The sequence below is a fragment of the Rhinatrema bivittatum genome, chromosome 9 (assembly GCF_901001135.1).
Source record: "Rhinatrema bivittatum chromosome 9, aRhiBiv1.1, whole genome shotgun sequence".
Classification (NCBI taxonomy): domain Eukaryota; kingdom Metazoa; phylum Chordata; class Amphibia; order Gymnophiona; family Rhinatrematidae; genus Rhinatrema; species Rhinatrema bivittatum.
This window is the reverse complement of record NC_042623.1, coordinates 36,642,029-36,659,254: the sequence shown is the minus strand read 5'-3', so window position 1 is coordinate 36,659,254 and position 17,226 is coordinate 36,642,029. Positions and strand designations below refer to the sequence as shown.

Here is a 17,226-nt window from a genome sequence, read left to right as displayed (position 1 = left end):
TTGCTGGGCAGATTAGTTGGACCATTTTGGTCTTTTTCTGCCATCATTACTATGTTACTATATTCTTCTATGCCACCAGCTGAGAAACATAGGGATTGATGGAATTGATTTAAATGGTTCACCTCTTTCCTCGCTGACAGATCTTTCCAAGTAAAACTAGATAATCACTTATCTAACACATTCCAGTGCACACCTGGTGTCCCGCAGGGTTCAGCGCTATCAGCAACCCTATTTAATATCTACATGTTACCTTTGTGCAAATTATTAACTGACCTTGGAATAAACTTCTTTCTATATACAGATGATCTGTAATTCTATATCCCTCTAACAAAATTATATGAGAAAACAGCATCACTTATTTCTGAATATATGATCAACATAAAAGAAAAACTTGCACAACTGAAACTCTCAATGAACCCGAAAAAAAATGAACTAATTTGGCTGAGCCGAAACCCACCAAAATCTATTCCACCTGGTATTGATCTTGGAAATTGCCAACTAATTCCAGCAACTCAGGTAAGGGATCTTGGTGTCGAAGTCAACGAAAACTTAACTATGAAGACCCACATTAGCAAATTGATCAAATCTGGTTTTTACAAACTACAAATCCTGAGTCGACTGAAACCTCTACTAAGCACAGTAGACTTTAGAACTGTTTTACAATCTCTAATATACTCAAACCTAGATTACTGCAATTCCCTACTTCTAGGACTACAGCTAGTCACCTTAAACCACTACAACTACTGCAAAATGCTGCTCAAGACTACTGACCAGAAAAAGAAAATACGACCACATCACCCTAACCCTGAAAGCATTGCATTAGCTCCCTGTACAGTCCAGAATAATATACAAAGTTCTAATAATATACTCAACCGTACCCCTAGCACTGGATCCCCCAGTGGGAGGCTCGGTGAAGAAACACGGTACCAGCTGATCTTCCTCCTGGCCACGCCATTCCTCCTGGCCACGCCATTCTCCTGGCGCCAATGCCCACTGCCACTATCTCAAAGACATCATAGGTGGATCACACCTTGTGCTTTCCTGCTTCAAGACTCAGCAGGGCAATGGCCGAGAGGGCCTCTTGCTGCAGTTGCAGCAGGCCTTCCACGAAGTCCTGGACCCATTTCCAGAGATTGTGGTATATTGGGCCATACAAAGCTGGTAGGTAGCAATACGGGCCACCAGCATGGCACCCTGGAAGACTTGTCTGCCAAGGGCATCAAGCCCCTGTTCTCACAGCCCAGCGGGGTGAAGGCATGAGTGCGGGAGCACTGTGCCTTTTTTAGGTTGGACTCCACGACCACCAACTGGTGGGGGAGGTGACACTTTTTGAACCCCGTGGCCTGTTGCACCAAGTAGGTGGCATCAGCCTTTCTGTTAATGAGGGAGATGGAAATGGAGTGCTCCCACATGCGGAGGAGGAGGTCCTTAAAAATATCATGGATAGAGATTGCTACGATTTCCTTAGGAGCACTGACAAACTGGAGCACTTCCAGTTGCCCATCCTCCTCCATAAGCAGCTGAAAGAGAATGGCTTCAGCCATGGCCCTGACAAACCCCGCAAAGGACAAATCCTCAGGTGGCGATTGGTGTCAGCCCTCTGGTGGAGAAGATTCCAAGAGGGGGTCATCTGAGAAGTCCAAGGTTGAGTCCATGGAGTCATCACCCCAAGGGCCGTAAGGCCCCTCCTCCTCACTGGGACCAGCAAGCCGTGGGCAAGGCCCATGAGGGGTATCAACTCTGGGCTCCAGTGGGCATCAGTGGTTCCCCTGGCATCGAGGGGACCAGAGGCTGCGGTAGGCCGGAGGGACCCAGCAAAGGCTCGGTGAAGAAACACGGTACCAGCTGATCTTCCTCCTCGAGGGCCCCGAGAATCGGGATTGCTCCTGGGGAGGGCACTGGTGGCCATTGGGGAACCGAAGGTCCTTCGGGCACTGGCTGCATCGGAAAGGTACCCAAGAGGATGTCTAGGCACTCTAGCAGTGGTGTTAACATCAATGGCGGAGGCTCAAGCACTGATATGGCCCGACGCCTTTTGGGTGTCATCTGTTCGCACAGACGGCTGTTGCGGATGTCAGCAAGGCCCCTAGGCAGAGGATGCAAACCTCATGTAGGTCTGTGATGGACATTGTCCATGGGCACTGGGGGCACTGACCAAAACTGGTCGACACCATAAAAACACTCGGCATGCGGTCAATGATCAGCGGTCACCGTGAAGCAAGAAGTCAGGAATCAACCGCAAAGTTGGAAAAAAGGGCATGAAAACAATTAACCGTACCTAGGAGGCACCAACCATGAAGGGGGACACGACGAAGAATTCGGGCAAAGCACTCGAAAAATATCAAGAAAAACAAGGAAACTGATAAGCTCCACTGACCGCGAGGCAACTGCACTGCGGAAAAGAAGAGACTGAAGGAGGACCTCATGTGGACGCATGGATAGCAGCATGCTGGGTATGCTTACTGTACTAGTCAAAGCTTCTAGAAACTTTGACAAAAGTTTTCCCTGCTGGGCTCCATCAGATGATGTCACCCATATGTGAGGACTACCATCCTGCTTGTCCTAGGAGAAAGACCCCTATTTCTGAATTCAAGTATTTCAAGCCATCCAAACATTTTGGAGCTAGATGGACAAATAAATGCAAAGAAGCTTTCATAAAGATCATCTACTGCTTGACATATGCTAATGTATTGGCCTTCGTAGACAGCCAATTGCCATATATCCTGCACACTGATGCTAGACTTGATGGGGTTGGGTACAGTCTTGTACTAAGAACATCCTGATGATAGATAGCCTGTTATCTTTGCTAGCTAAAAATTGTCTGAGCCTGAAAAGAGGTACCCATTTCACTAACATAAATTTTAGCATTGAAGTGTGCCAAGTTCACATTGATGATTGTGCACAGACAATGATCAATTGACCTACGTGCTCTCCATCACAAGGCCAACATCACCAGACACAGATGGCTGGCTGCTTTAGCCACATATGACTTCAGCCTGAAATACTTCATTGGGAATATCAACATTGATGTTGACACTTTATCATGCAGGACTTACAGTGAAGCAACTTCTGACCCATGGATACAAGTGCCAAAGGACAGAGTCAAGGCATTATATCATCCTACAGATGAGGCAGAAGCTGTGGTCTCATTGGGAATATCTGCCACTTCTCTACCAAAGGTCTATACTAAAGTTGCCAGTTTAAAGGAGAAAGGTCTGCTCTTCTTAAGGACATCTGATCTACAGCAGGCCCAGAAAAGAGACCCCAGCCTGTCTGCATTCTGGAAGACAAAGAAGTACCATAGATCTTCTTCTTCAGTGGTGTGCCAGCACCTATATGCGGGCCTTTTACTCAAGAGAGTGGGAGCGGTTGGTAATGACAGATGATTTGCTATACCAGATTAAGCTGGACCCTGACTCTAGTGGCAAATAGCAACTAGTACTAGTACAAAAATTCAGTAAAAGGGTTTGAAAAATGTACATAACAACACAGGACACTTGGGGTCTGAATGTATCACTCAGCTGGTGGGAGCCAGATTTTACTGGCCCAGGTTGTCTGCAGATATAGAGGCCTATGTAAAGACATGCAGGATGTATATACAGTGTGTGCATTGTAACCCGCTTAGTACAACTGGTTAGATATAAACAGGAAATAAAAGTTTTAAATAAATAAATAAATAAATAAATATCATGAAAAAGACTGCCCACTGGAGCCTCATCCTTGACTAATATCACCAGCAACAATAGAGACCTCTAGATTTGGTCTGTATTGACTTTCTGTGCTTGGAAAATGATATCCGCAATATTGGTAATATACTAGTAGTCACAGACTACTACACTAGATATGATCAGGTGTTCCCCACCAAAGATCAATATGCAACTACTGTGGCAAAGATGCTGTGGGAAGAGTACTTTGTCTGTTATGGATGCCCAAACTATATCCATTTGGATCAAGAGCATGATTTTGAAAGCCGCCTGATTAATGAGATGCTCCAAGTCTATGGTATCAAGAAGTCACATACCACACCCTATCATCCTCAACACATCCCAGTTCTTAGACCCTACAAGCATGGCACTAGAAAAAGACTCAATAGGTGGCAGCCTGCTGTAAATTTAAGGGCAGATATTTAAAAAAAAGCAGAGCTCCTCAATTTACACCTCTAAATTAGTTAAGCACCTATTTTCAGCCAAACATAAATTTAGGGGCCTAAAAGTTAAGCTCCTAAATGTAAGCCTTCTATTTATTTGCCTAGATTTAGGATCCTAAATTTGGTGCACAGTTCTGAAAGTCAGTGCTAAGCTCCTAACTTTGTTTCCCTACCCTAACTTCACCCACTTAGCCATCTATTTTTTAGGGTTCTAAATTTAGGAGCCTAATGAAACTAGGATCCTAAATTTAAGCACTCTACTCTAGTAAATTTTAAAAAGGTCTAATTTAGGAGTCTAATTCCAAAAGCTAAGATCCTAAACTCTTTGAAAATTAGCCCCTTAGTTTTTATGGATAATGTAATGTGATTGCAGTGTTAGTCTGGATATGTAGAAATAAAAGTCAAAAAACAAGTTGTAGGTGATATTTTTACTGGACTAACAATACATTTGTGAATAACTTTAGAAAACTTGCTCCTTTCATCAGATCAGTGCAGAATGTTTCCACTTCTTAGGTTTCCACCCCATACAAAAAAAGTTCATTATATATTGTCAAGCCACAGGATACCACCACAAAGGTTCAGATAAAAAAAAAAATAGGGATTAACACCTCAAAATATTACATGACTCCTTCAGAAAAAAGACTATAATGCTAAAATCATCTTCAAGAAAACTGTATTTTCATTTAAAACATCAAGGGAAAACATACTGCTATACGCCGATTTTATAATATGCGCCCGTCGGTGCATGCATGTTATAAAATATGGTTCCCGTGTGTACCTGCGTGCCAGATTTTAAAATCCACGCCCGCATGTGCGGGTGGGCTGGGACTCTCGCGCGGGGGTGGGGGGATTTTGTAATCTATATACAGTGACGTGATCGAGCCTTTGCATAGTTCCCTCCCAGTCCGCTCCAATTAAGGAGCGGACTGGGAGGGAACTTTCCTTTACCCCTATCTACCCTTCCTCCCTTTTCCCCTCTCCTCCCCGACCCCTAAACTAACCCCAACTAGCATTTTGTTTTTGTTTTTTAACTGACCTGCTCCATTCTAATGGATGCTATCCTGGCCGACCCTTGCCACTCCCCGCCCAGACCTCAGCCCACCCCTTTTAACTGGCCTGACACTTCTGTGCGTATCAGGGGTTATGCGTGTGGCCGAGCCCTTTTGAAAATGCGCACAGCGCTCACAGAGCCTGGCCACATGGGTAACCCCCGAATTTTATGCTCATGGGCCTTTTAACATTGGCCCGAAAGAGTAAATCAACAGAAATGGTACCCCTAGTTGTAACTTGAAACCCAGAGCTGAAAAAGTGAAGAAAAATCATAAAAGTCTTACAGCCATTGAAAGAAATGTTCTCTATTCCTCTAGTTCTCACTTTCTGGCAATCATCTAATCTAAAGCAAAAACTAATAAGAAACAAGCTTCCAACAGAAATTGAAAAAAACCCCAAAAAAACAAAGAAAAAGGTACAAAAGCCTGCAAGATACCAGGCTGCAATCTATGCCAGCACACATCAAAGGACCCTATAGTTACCAAATGGGAAAGCCATTCAGCAGAAGATCACATTCATGCTGATCTATCAAGTTAGTATATATATTATACAATACAAAAGATGTGAAGAAGGATATTACATTGCTGAAACAGGCCAGAGAAGAAAAAGACGACAGGACTGGGAAACATATTTCTAAACCAGACCACTGATTAGGATACTAAAAGGGAACTTCAAAATTACCCAAGAACATAAGATATTCAAAATTAAAATGATCAAACCTTTAGAAACAAATCCAAGACACCTTGATTTCATTACCTATTACTAGACATAGTCTTCCTGGAGATGTGAATTCTGCTGTTTGTCTCAATCACCATCACTTTAATGCAACCTGGATAGTTCATTTTATACTGGTAACAAATGTATTGAACAGTCCAATAAAATGTTATCACCTAACGCTTGTTTGTTGACCTTTATTTTTATATATTTTATGGACAAATTGGATGGGTCTGAAGACTTTGCAAACATCTTTTCTATTTTACATTTCCACATTCAAGCCTCAAATATTTTAGGGTAATTTTCAAAGCCATTTACCCAAGTAAATCATAAACTGCCAGATGACATGTATGAGGAATTATAGTTTATCATTTTTGCAAAATAAATTTTATAGAAAGATTTGGATGGTGTTGGAATTGCACACCTGAGGTGATTTAATGTCCTACGATTAGTTCTTTCTGTTATACTAACTAGAACACTGGTTGTGTATCTTGTGGGGTTTTTCCAGAAACTCTATGGCACACCTTATTATAATAACAATTGGATTATTTAGAATGCAGGGTTTTGGTCTGCGGTTTTTGTTCTTCACAATTATTCTTTTGACCACTTTTTCATATTTTATTTACTTTTAGACACATGCTGGCCTTACATGCCGGTACTATGTCCTGCTGTGCAGCTTGTTGAGGCATTGTTGGCTTGTGTCGTGCCATGTACTAAGCATTTTGTTCTCAGAATTAGTGTCTTACAATAGGTTTGTTTTACATGCCATAATAGGAATGAATGTCACTTTTAAGATATGGTATGTTGGATCTCAGTTTCTCAAATTTACTGCTGTGTGTATGAATGTTGGTGTTTTCTTCATTGATTCCTGTGGAGCCATGGCAAATAAGTATTTCAGAGGGTGTGCAAATGAAGCAGTGTAGAGATGGAAATATGGGCAGGTGGTTTTAAATTCTTGCAGTATGGTTTTCCCACCCAATTCCAGATGTGGTTGGTATCATTCAACTTTGCTTCTCAAATAAAGATCATGAATCTTATTCATAGAGATATGAGGTTGTTAATGCATTCTGCAGCTTGGAGTAGGATAGGCCTGAACATTTTCATTATATGCTCATGGTATACAATTTGCCTCTATTTGTTCTCCTCAATAGCTCTGCTTGGGCTTTGAGCAGCAAATATTTGTATTTGCTGCTCTGCTCAAATATATTCATTTTGGATTCCTTTCTAGCATCTAAATGGGTGCATCAATCCCAAGGTCATTTTTAAAGATGACACCAGCTTATGGCACATTGTAAACACTGCTCATTCTCCTACATAGAAAACTTGAATATCTGTATATTGATGCAATTAGACATAAGAATGGACATACAGAATGTAAATTGAATGAATCAGTACTTTCAATTACCAGCTAGGAGAAGGACTTGAGAATTATAATGGACACAGTGTTAGCCATGAGCATTCAAAGGCAAATGGCAGCTACTAAGGCTAGGAAGGTGCTGGTATGTTTTAAATGAGAGGTAGAATCCAGGGAAAGCGAGTTATCTTGCCATTATGTACCCAACTCTAGGATGCAAGAGTCACAAAAAGGTACCTAAATCTAGGCTTCAAGAATCACAAAAAGGTCTGGTTTTCAGGTTGTCCAGAATGAATATTCATGAGAGAGATTTCCATGTACTGCCTCCACTGTATGTAAATATATTTCATGTATATTCATTGTGGATATCCTGAAAATCAGGCCTGTTTGTGGCTCTTGAGGTCTGGAGTTATCCACCCCTGTACTAAGTATTTTTCCCGTAGACACAAAATAGGAGAAAATGTTTAGTATAGAGATAGGAAACTCTGATCCTCGAGTGCCAGCAATAGGACTGGTGTTCAAGATTTCTATAATTAATATGCATGAGATAAATATGCATGCATTGCCACCATTGTATACAAATATAGCACATTCAAATTCATTGTGGTAACTTGAAAACCAGACCTGTTTGTGGCACTCAAGGACCATGTCAGGTTTTTGTCAGACCAAACCTAAAGTATGGGATGTAGGAGATGAAAAGGTTGTACTGTTAGAAAATGCTTTTTAGAGAAGCTGAAGGCCTGATAATCTTTAAAATCAGAAGTCCCCAAATTCGGTCCTTGAAGCCACAAAAGTTTGGATTTCAGGATTTCTACAATGAATATACATGAGATATATTTGCATACAATGAAGGCAAAGCATGCAAATGTATCTCATGCATATTCATTGTGGAAATCCAGAAAACCAGAATGGATTGTGGCCTTTGAGGACCCCTGTTTAAAATAAACTCAAATATTGAAGCTAACAGAGATAATGTGTTAAAAGTGTTGATATTCATATTCCATTCTCTTTGTTCTTCTCACTGCTTCTCAATTTTTTCTTTGAATTTTCTCTCCAATATGTCATACCACCTCTCACTGTTCTATGCATTTCTGAAGATGGTCTAAAGCTCCCCAAGTATCTAGTTTCAGGGGTACAATGAATACAGAGCCTGATCAAACAACCTGCCAAAAAAACAGAAAACTGCAGTAAAAGTTTTTTGAAAAAGAACCGAAAAGTTTCAGAAAACCCTTAAAGTTGCAGAATTTACACCTTTCTGTTGGTGAAATTTTCTATTGTCTTTCCAGTGTTCCTGGTTTTCTCAAATACAGTTCTAGGATTGAACAAAGGCTGAATTCATAATTACTAATGCAGTTCACAGTGTTTTTAATCTAACCCAACTCTGGCATTGAATGAAGATTAAATTTGCAATCTCTACTACAGTTCATGGTGTTAGATCCAACCCAACTCTAAGATTACATGCAGACTGAAACCACAATTCCCCAAGTAGCTCTAGGTTTTTCAATCTATCAGAACATTTTTGGGTAAAATGGGATAGCAACAGAAGAGAGGATGAGAGAAAGATAGAGACAAAAAAAGAGAAACAGAAAATCAGACATGGAGAGATAGACATGACAGTAATCATAGAGATGAATTCTTAAGTCACATTTCCCTTAAATGATTTCTTTCCTGTCAGAAAATTCTAGCTCTGGCTAGAAAAGGAATTATATAGGATACTATCCACAGGTCGTAACTACATTAAGTACAGTATAAGATGAGTGTATGAACAGGACACACTCACCAAGCTGGCATTTAGCAATACAGAGTATAAAGCGAGTACATATGTGCAGACTATATAAGTGCACGTAGGAAGGGGCACGCTGTGATTAAAACCCAGTGTGAGAGGACTGAACGTGCACAGAATTTGTGTGAGAGAGACAGAGAAGGCGTCAGGGAAGGATAGAGGAAAAAGACGTTATTCAAGTTGATATTGAAAAGCATGAAATGACAACAATGAGTGTGCACAGAATGGGAGCTTGTGCAGAATGTGTGTGGTAGAGAAAAGGGGCATTTCAGGTTGCAGCTGAGAAGCAGAGTATATGACATGAGTGAGTCTGCACAGATGAGAGAGAGCTAGGGAGAATGTGTGTGTGTGTGTGTGTGTGTGTGTGCGTGTGTGTGTGTGTGTCATGTGTTTGTATCAGCAGGGACATTCTCACCAGGTTGTAATTCAACAAATAAAGCAGTTATATGTATATACAAACATTAACCCTTTCTGTCATTCTGAAGTGAGGTAGATTATGATCCTAGGCCCAAGGTCCAATCTGCCTCAGTGCCAGTGAGAGTCAGAAGTTCCAAAGAACTATCTGTATAGCACTACGTATGTCTAGTACTGCTGTAAAAATGAGTAGTTTAGTATTAATAGTAATAATAATAGGAGCCTATTGAGGCAGGAGCTCAGTTCACTTAGACAGGAACACAGTGATCTCCCAGCATGTGGAAGGTTTTAAGTGATAAAATATGGCCCTTACCTTTCGCCCCTCGCAGTACAAAGCCGAATCCCTCATGCTCCCTCTTCTGCAGCACAGCTGTCTTTTCCTCTATGATATAGTCACTGGGCAGGAAAGAGCAGAAGAGAATGCCAGGGTTAGCTTTCAGCACCATGCTGTGAGGTGCTGCTGGTGATGACGGCGGCTCTTCACTTCAACCACCATCTCATCTGGCACGTAGGCGCCTTTCTCGCCTGCTCTCCCATCTTGCTCTCTTTCTGCTTCACACAGGCTGCATTGCCAAAGGTGAGGAGGGTTCCTTCCCCACCAGATGGTGGCCTAAAGTTCTCTGGGAAATGTGTGTGTATGTGTGTGTGTGTGTGTGTGTGTGTGTGTGTTGGGGGTGTGTGTCAGTGCTGAGCCACTGGGGTCATTCTCAGGCCCCTGCATCCAGTTCTCAGGAGACCTGATCACATCATGGGGTAATGAACTTTCTCTCTGTAGGATGCCCACAGCATGGAATTGAGAAGCATTTAAGACATGCAGCAGAATGCAGAAGGTGAGAAGCTGGCTGTCGGCATGCTGTTGTTTCTTAGGAGAGATGAGAATCAGAGGTGACTAGGTGGTGGGTGGCCTGCTGGAGAGAATGGTCAGTTCAAGTCCCAATGCTCTAATCTTCTGTAAAAATCTGTCTCCCCCCCACCACCACCACCACCGTTGCCAAGTAATGCTCTGTCTTTAACAAAAAGGGGGCAATATTCATTTCATTGTCCTGCTTTTACAGAGCTGCCCTGCCTGCCCCCTCCTTTGGCAGTAATAGGGGACAAGCAGAAAGAAAATATCCGGTGCACATGTGCACAAAGTAAGGCAAAAATCCATCCAAAAGAAAGCCAGGCAGCAGCAGCCTTTCAACGGGAAAATGTCTCCACATTTTAAGAGAGCAGTGCAAAAGGGGGAGGGAGAGACACATAGGGAAAGAGATTCTCTGTGCAAACGAGAGCTGAAATGCAGCCCTGTAAATCCCTCCCAGCAGAGCTGCACGTCTGACATCAGAGCAGAATTAATCAGAGAAATCAGTCTGGTTTAGTACCAGGACAGACTTTACACACTGCATCAGGAAAGAAGTAGCAAGAAAACACTCCTTCTAGCCTTAGACAAAGCGAATCCTGAATACAAACACACACACAGAGACAAAAATATATGGGCTCACAGACAGACATATACAGCACCCAGAAATACATACAGACTAATGCACTTATAGAAACACCCATTCATATCTACATCAATACACACACATACAGATAGATAAAGACTCCAAGGAATAATAAATGCACAGATCTGTACCCATACAGAGAAATGCAAACAGCCTCCCAGACATACACAAAACACATACATACGCAAACATTCATTTATATAGAAACACATGCTAAGAGCATATCGTTTTAGCTGGGTTAAAAAGAGGTGTGCCCAAGGATGTGTTTAGGTCAGGGAAAGAACATAGCAAATGTCCATTTGATTTTCAAATGTACGTGTACTATTTTACCCTCAGCTCAGCCATCTGCACAAACAGCAGATGAAACGTACAAATACCTTTTTCATGCGCATACATTATGCTAGCTAATTTGAATATGGGGTATAGTTGTATAAGGGCCTCATAAGCTCATTCCTAGAATATGAGAGAACAGCTGTAACAAGTCCTAGTGAGACCCTACTTGGAATACCAAGTGCAGTTGTATCAGATCTGAATAAGACCACATTTGGAATAGGTTACAGTCATAATAAATCTAGTGAGACCCCGCCTGGAATATAGGGCACAGCTTTTAACCTGTCCCAGTAAGAATCTACCTATAACATGGAATACAGCTGTAAAAAGTAATAGTCTCCACCTGAAGAATGGTGTACTGGTGTACTGGTATATTTGGACCTAATAAGACCACATCTGGAGAATGGGGGAAAGCTGTATCAGATTCGAATGAGATGCAACCTGGACCATAGAGGCAAATATTTAAGATCCTAGTGAGACCACACATAAAGAATGGGTTAGTCAGTTTATTATACTTGATTGATCACATTTCTTTAAAAAAGTCAATGTGATTTGGTTTTGGTGTTCCTGTTTTATGAGGGATAGAAGAGAGCAGGAAAAAGTAGTGATAAGAAACTTTAAGGGGCCAATTTTCAAAGAGCTTAGGCTCCTTTTGGAGGTAAGCGTCCTAAATTGACCTTTTTGAAAATTTACTAGGGCTGAGTGCCTAAATTTAGGTCCTTAGTTTAATTAGTCCCCTAAATTTAGGATCTTAAAAGTGGGTGGCTACAGAGGCAGAGTTAGGGGGTGGAAACAAAGTTAGGAGCTTAGCACTGATTTCATAGCGAAGCACTTAATTTATGATCCTAAATCTAGACATATGATTAGCAGACCTAAATGTATGAACCTAAATTTTAGGCTTCTAAATTTATGTGAATTTTTAGTTGAAAGCTTAAGGTCCTAAGTTCAGCCGAAAATAGGCTCCAAACTTATAAGGGCCATATTTACTAAGTGTTTTTCCCATAGACACAGAATGGGAGAAAAGCCTTAGTAAATCAGGCTCTTAGGCATCTAACTTACCCCTAGATTCATCAAAATGCTACTATTGCAACTATCTTGCCTGCCTGGTGCAAAGGAAATAGGCCTCACACATCAATTACCTGCCTGATGCAAAGGTAGAGGGGCTCACACATCACCTAAACAGCATTTCAGAGATTACTGGTGAGGAGCCGGGAGTTGTGGTATTTGTGGGTACCAATGAATGACATAAGAAGGGGTAGGAGGGAAGTTCTGAAAGCTAAACTTGGGTTTTAGGTAGGAAAATAAAATTCAGAATCTCCATGGTTACATTCTCAGAATTGATCCCCATTCCATGTGCAGGACCCCAGAGGGAGGCTAAGTAGAGTCTCAATGAGTGGATGAACTGATGGTGCAAGGAAGAGGGTTTAGATTTTTTAGGAACTGGAGAACATCCAGGGAAAGGGGGAGACTAGTCTGACAGGATGGAACTCAGCTGCTGGTGCTAACATTTAAAAAGGAGATAGAGCAACTTTCAAACTAGACCATAGGGGAAAAGGAACAGATGCCCAGAAGTGCATGGTTTGTATCTTTCAAGGATACTTGCAAAACAGGGAAGTTAGAATTTCCCAGTAGAAAGGTTGTGGTTAAGGCTAAAGTAGCACAAAAACATGTGGATCAGTGCACAGAACATACTTCAAAAATGAGAATAAAAAACAAAAGTGTGCTGCCTTAACATTTAACGTGGTTGCACATAATCAACGGGTCTTCAATTATTTTAAGAATATTTTTTAATACAAGAATGTCTTTTCAACAGAATGTTCAATCAGTACCCCAGAAGTAAACTGGTGGATTCAGTTCAGTCCCCCGACACGGGACCATGTTTCACAGGGCTGTATCGGGAGGACAATATCAGATTGAGGAAATGTCAGGTGTTTCCTGATTAGAAATATACTGAGTAAACACCAGCTTACAATGTATGATAGTGATTATAGAGAAATTTTTAACAACGGGCTTAGAAATGGCTGCCCATAGTATAAATCTTAAAGGAGCTTTAACCAACTTTAAGCAGGGACTGAAGAGAGCATGAAGTAACGGATTGGCAAGCTAAGGGGGTTATTTTCCAAGCTGCGCTATGGGCTTTTCACATGCGTTAATACGTTTTTCGCATGCGAAAAGCACCATAATGCGATGCTAATTTAGAAAAAGGGTGGAATTTCTGGCCAAGTTGGCTGGCTTTGCAATTTGCAAAGCATGATGGACTCTCTACCTGGGTAACATTTATTTATTTATTTATTTAATTAATAGTTTTTATATACCGATATTTGTTTTCACATCATATCGGTTTACATTACAACAACTAGAAATTGAAAGGAAGTTACATCTGAACATCAAGCTAGGTTGAGAGAACATTGCACAAATCTCATCTTTGGTTGAGTTTCCTCACTCCAAAGGTCAGCAAATTTTCACAAGAGAGCACTGTTCTGTTCGTACGTCTCACTTTGAATGTCAAAGTGGCCCCTAACCCCTACACTCCTACCTAAACTTCACCTCGAGTAACTAGGTGGGCCTCATAGCTAGGTTCTCTCTCTCTCTCTCCCCACAGTGGGGCGGATTTTAAAAGCCCTGCTCGTGTAAATCCGCCCGGATTTATGCGAGCAGGGCCTTGCGCGCCGGCGCGCCTATTTTGCATAGGCCTGCCGGCGCGTGCAGAGCCCCGGGACTCGCGTAAGTCCCGGGGTTTTTCGAGGGGGGCGTGTCGGGGGTGTGTCGGGGGCGGGGCCGATCGGCACGGCGTTTTGGGGGTGGGACGCGGCATTTTGGGGGCGGGCCTGGGGGCGTGGTTTCGGCCCGGGGTGGTCCGGGGGCATGGCCGCGCCCTCCGGAACCACCCCGGGTTGCGTCTCGGCACGCTAGCGGCCCGCTGGCGCGCGGGGATTTACTTCTCCCTCCGGGAGGCGTAAATCCCCCAACAAAGGTAGCGGCCTTGGAGGGAACGGAGGCAGGCTGTGCGGCTCGGCGCGCGCCGGCTGCACAAAATCGGCAGCCTTGCGCGCGCCGATCCTGGATTTTAGCGGCTACGCGCGTATCTACTAAAATCTAGCATACTTTTGTTTGCGCCTGGTGCGCCAACAAAAGTACGCGAAGGCGCACTTTTTTAAAATCTACCCCAGTGCTTGTAGGTAGGAAATGCAACAATTCTGGCACTTATCGCAAAGTGTCAAAAAGTTATCTCAGTTTGCACTAATATGCATGTGAAGCGCTAAGATAGCTTATTTATCACAAATTGCACTATTACCATAAAACATGTCCCTTTTCCTATCACATGCGATATTTAGTGCATTTTGATAAATCCAGGCCTAAAGTAGCGCAGATGAATGTAAAGAGCACACACATCTGAATGACTCTAAACTGCCTGTATCTTCTGCTAACAACAGGGTGTGAATACAAATACAAATAAAAAAAAACACTTTACAATATTTGTACATAAATGCCAAAAGTCTGAATAGTAATATTGGAGAGCTAGAATGTATGACATTATGCAAGGATATAGATTAACAGAAATCTCAGAGACTTGATGGCAGAAAGATTACCACTAAGAAACTGTTATATCAGAGTATAAGTTATTTCAAGGTGACAGGGCAGGTCAAACTGGTAGAGGGGTGGAAGTGGCATTTTATAAAGGATAACATAGAGTCAAGCAGGATAAAAGTCTATGAGAAATGGGGTAAGGGTATAGCAGTGAGTGTATACTAATGTCAGCCTGGCCAAGATGAAGAAACAGACTGTGAAATGCTAGCAGAAAGGTAAATAAATTTGGCAACACAAATTGACTGAGTCAATGTCTCATCAGGACATGCTAGAAAGGTTAAGTTTCTTGATTCCATAAATGACTGTTAAATGAGCAGCTGGTCCTAGATCCAAATAGAGGGAGAGCTGCTTTAGATCTGGTCCTCAATGGAATGCATGACCTGGTGTATGGGGCCGCTTAGTAATAATGATCATAATGCAATCAAATTTGACATAATCACTGAAGTTAGGACATTAAGTAAAACTACTTCATAGTATGCAAAACCAAGGTATAATGAGGAAATATGTTAGAAGAGAACTAAAAGGAATGGTTGCAAAGTTTAAAAGTTTGCAAGAGGCATGGACATTAGGTTGAAAGAAGACTAAATGACTGTTAGCATGGTTTAATGGTGAGGTGAAAGAGAAGAAAGTCAAAAGGGCATCTTTCAAAAAATGGAAAGCAGACCCAAAAGAATAAAATAGGCAAGAGAATAAAAACAGGCAAGTTATATGTAGTGACCTTTATTTCCATTTTTTATTTTATTTTTCATGGGACTTTCTCAGTGTTTATATAACACACAACAATGGAAGAAAATCAGTGGAAAAAAATGATTCATCTTTTCCCAATGAATTTTTCCCATTTTCGTTTGTTATAATGAATACTGAGAAATTGCTATGAAAAATAAAATAAAAATTGAAAACGAAGGTCCTTCGTTATATGTAAAACAGCAGTAAGACAGGCCAAGAGAGAACTTAAGAAGAAGCTTGTCATAGAAGCAACAATTAATAACAAAAACTTTATCCAGTACATTCAAAGAAAAAGGTTTGTAAGCAAGTCAGTTGGGTTGCTAGATGATTGAGGGACAAAAAAGAAGGTGCTCAGGCAGGACAAGGAAACAGCAGAAAAATCAATTAATTCTTAGCTTTGATCTTTACTGAGAAGGATATTGGGAACATATCCACTATGGGGTATTAACAGTGCTGACTTTTAGCTTGATTGTGCTTTTTTTCTAATACTCCACTAACCACTAAACAAACTGCACAGAGAAATAGACATAGAAGGAAAAACATGTATGCTGTGAATTGTAATAACTTTTGCACTACTTCAGCTAAAGCTAATGTTCTAAACTTGTTTATTTCCACCACAACAAGTGCAGAAGTAAGTCAAATGGGGCCTCATTTTCCACCTGGATCGCACGTGATACCAAAAAGGGGGAGGAGTCGGCCCCGGAAGAGAAGGAGTTGGGGCGTCACCGGGGCCGACTCCACGAAGGCGCCGCGGACAACAAAAAGGTAAGGCCCTTTTCGCATCCGAGTTCGCGCCCAATAGCTACACCTCCTATGGTGGCACTATTGGGTGCGAATCTGGCAGCGATCGCACCGCGACGGTGCGATCGCTGCCGGCTAGCGCAGGCCCGCCCCCCCCCCCCCGTTTCGGCCCCCGCCCCTCATTCCCTAAAGAAAATGAGGCCCATAGTCTAGATTTTAAATTTCAAAAATACTTTTTATTTTTTATTTTTGGCAACTCCACTGTTATCATAAAAGTACTTCAAAGGGTCCCCCGACATGGACCCGTGTTTCGCCGAGGCTGCGTCGGGAGGGACAAGCAGTATCATACAGAAATCTAAAAACAAAGCATATAAACGGACTATGTTAAACAGGCTATATGACATTATTGTATTACAAAATTGCAAAGAAAATTTATTACATACCGAATCGAATCATGAACAGTTTTCAGGGAGCGCATACATCAATACTACAAAGGGGTTTTCAAAAATCACAGAAAAGGCGCCAAACGTAACGGACCAATCAGCATACAGGAGAACAACCAATCAGGATGCAGACAGTAATAGACCAATCATAATCAAGTAAAATGAACCCATTTTAGTTCCTTATTGAGTCCGTGCGGTATGACAGTATCAAGTGTATAGATCCACTTCTGTTCTCTACGAGTCAGAAAATCTGAAAAATTTCCACCACGCTTTGAGCAGACAGGGATTTCTAACACAAAAAAATATGTCAGCAATAGTGTGTGAACAACGGACCCAATGATCCACCAGAGGTGCATTTTCACGTAACAGGTTTAGATTCGATTTATGTTCGATAATCCTAGTTTTACTCTTTCTTGTGGTCTTTCCTACATATAACATCTGGCATGGGCAAT

At 41.8% G+C, this 17,226-nt stretch overlaps 1 protein-coding gene across 4 annotated transcripts in view; it reads right to left on the bottom strand.

Annotated features, from left to right (window-relative positions):
• The window catches only part of SHANK3 (SH3 and multiple ankyrin repeat domains 3), a 1,690,229-nt gene that overhangs the window by 331,018 nt on the left and 1,341,985 nt on the right, over positions 1–17,226 (bottom strand). For all 4 annotated transcript variants that reach the window (XM_029615063.1, XM_029615061.1, XM_029615060.1 and 1 more), the window contains one exon: positions 9,776–9,858. In XM_029615063.1, coding sequence (XP_029470923.1) covers positions 9,776–9,858 — 83 coding nt within the window. The remainder of the gene's footprint in view (positions 1–9,775; positions 9,859–17,226) is intronic.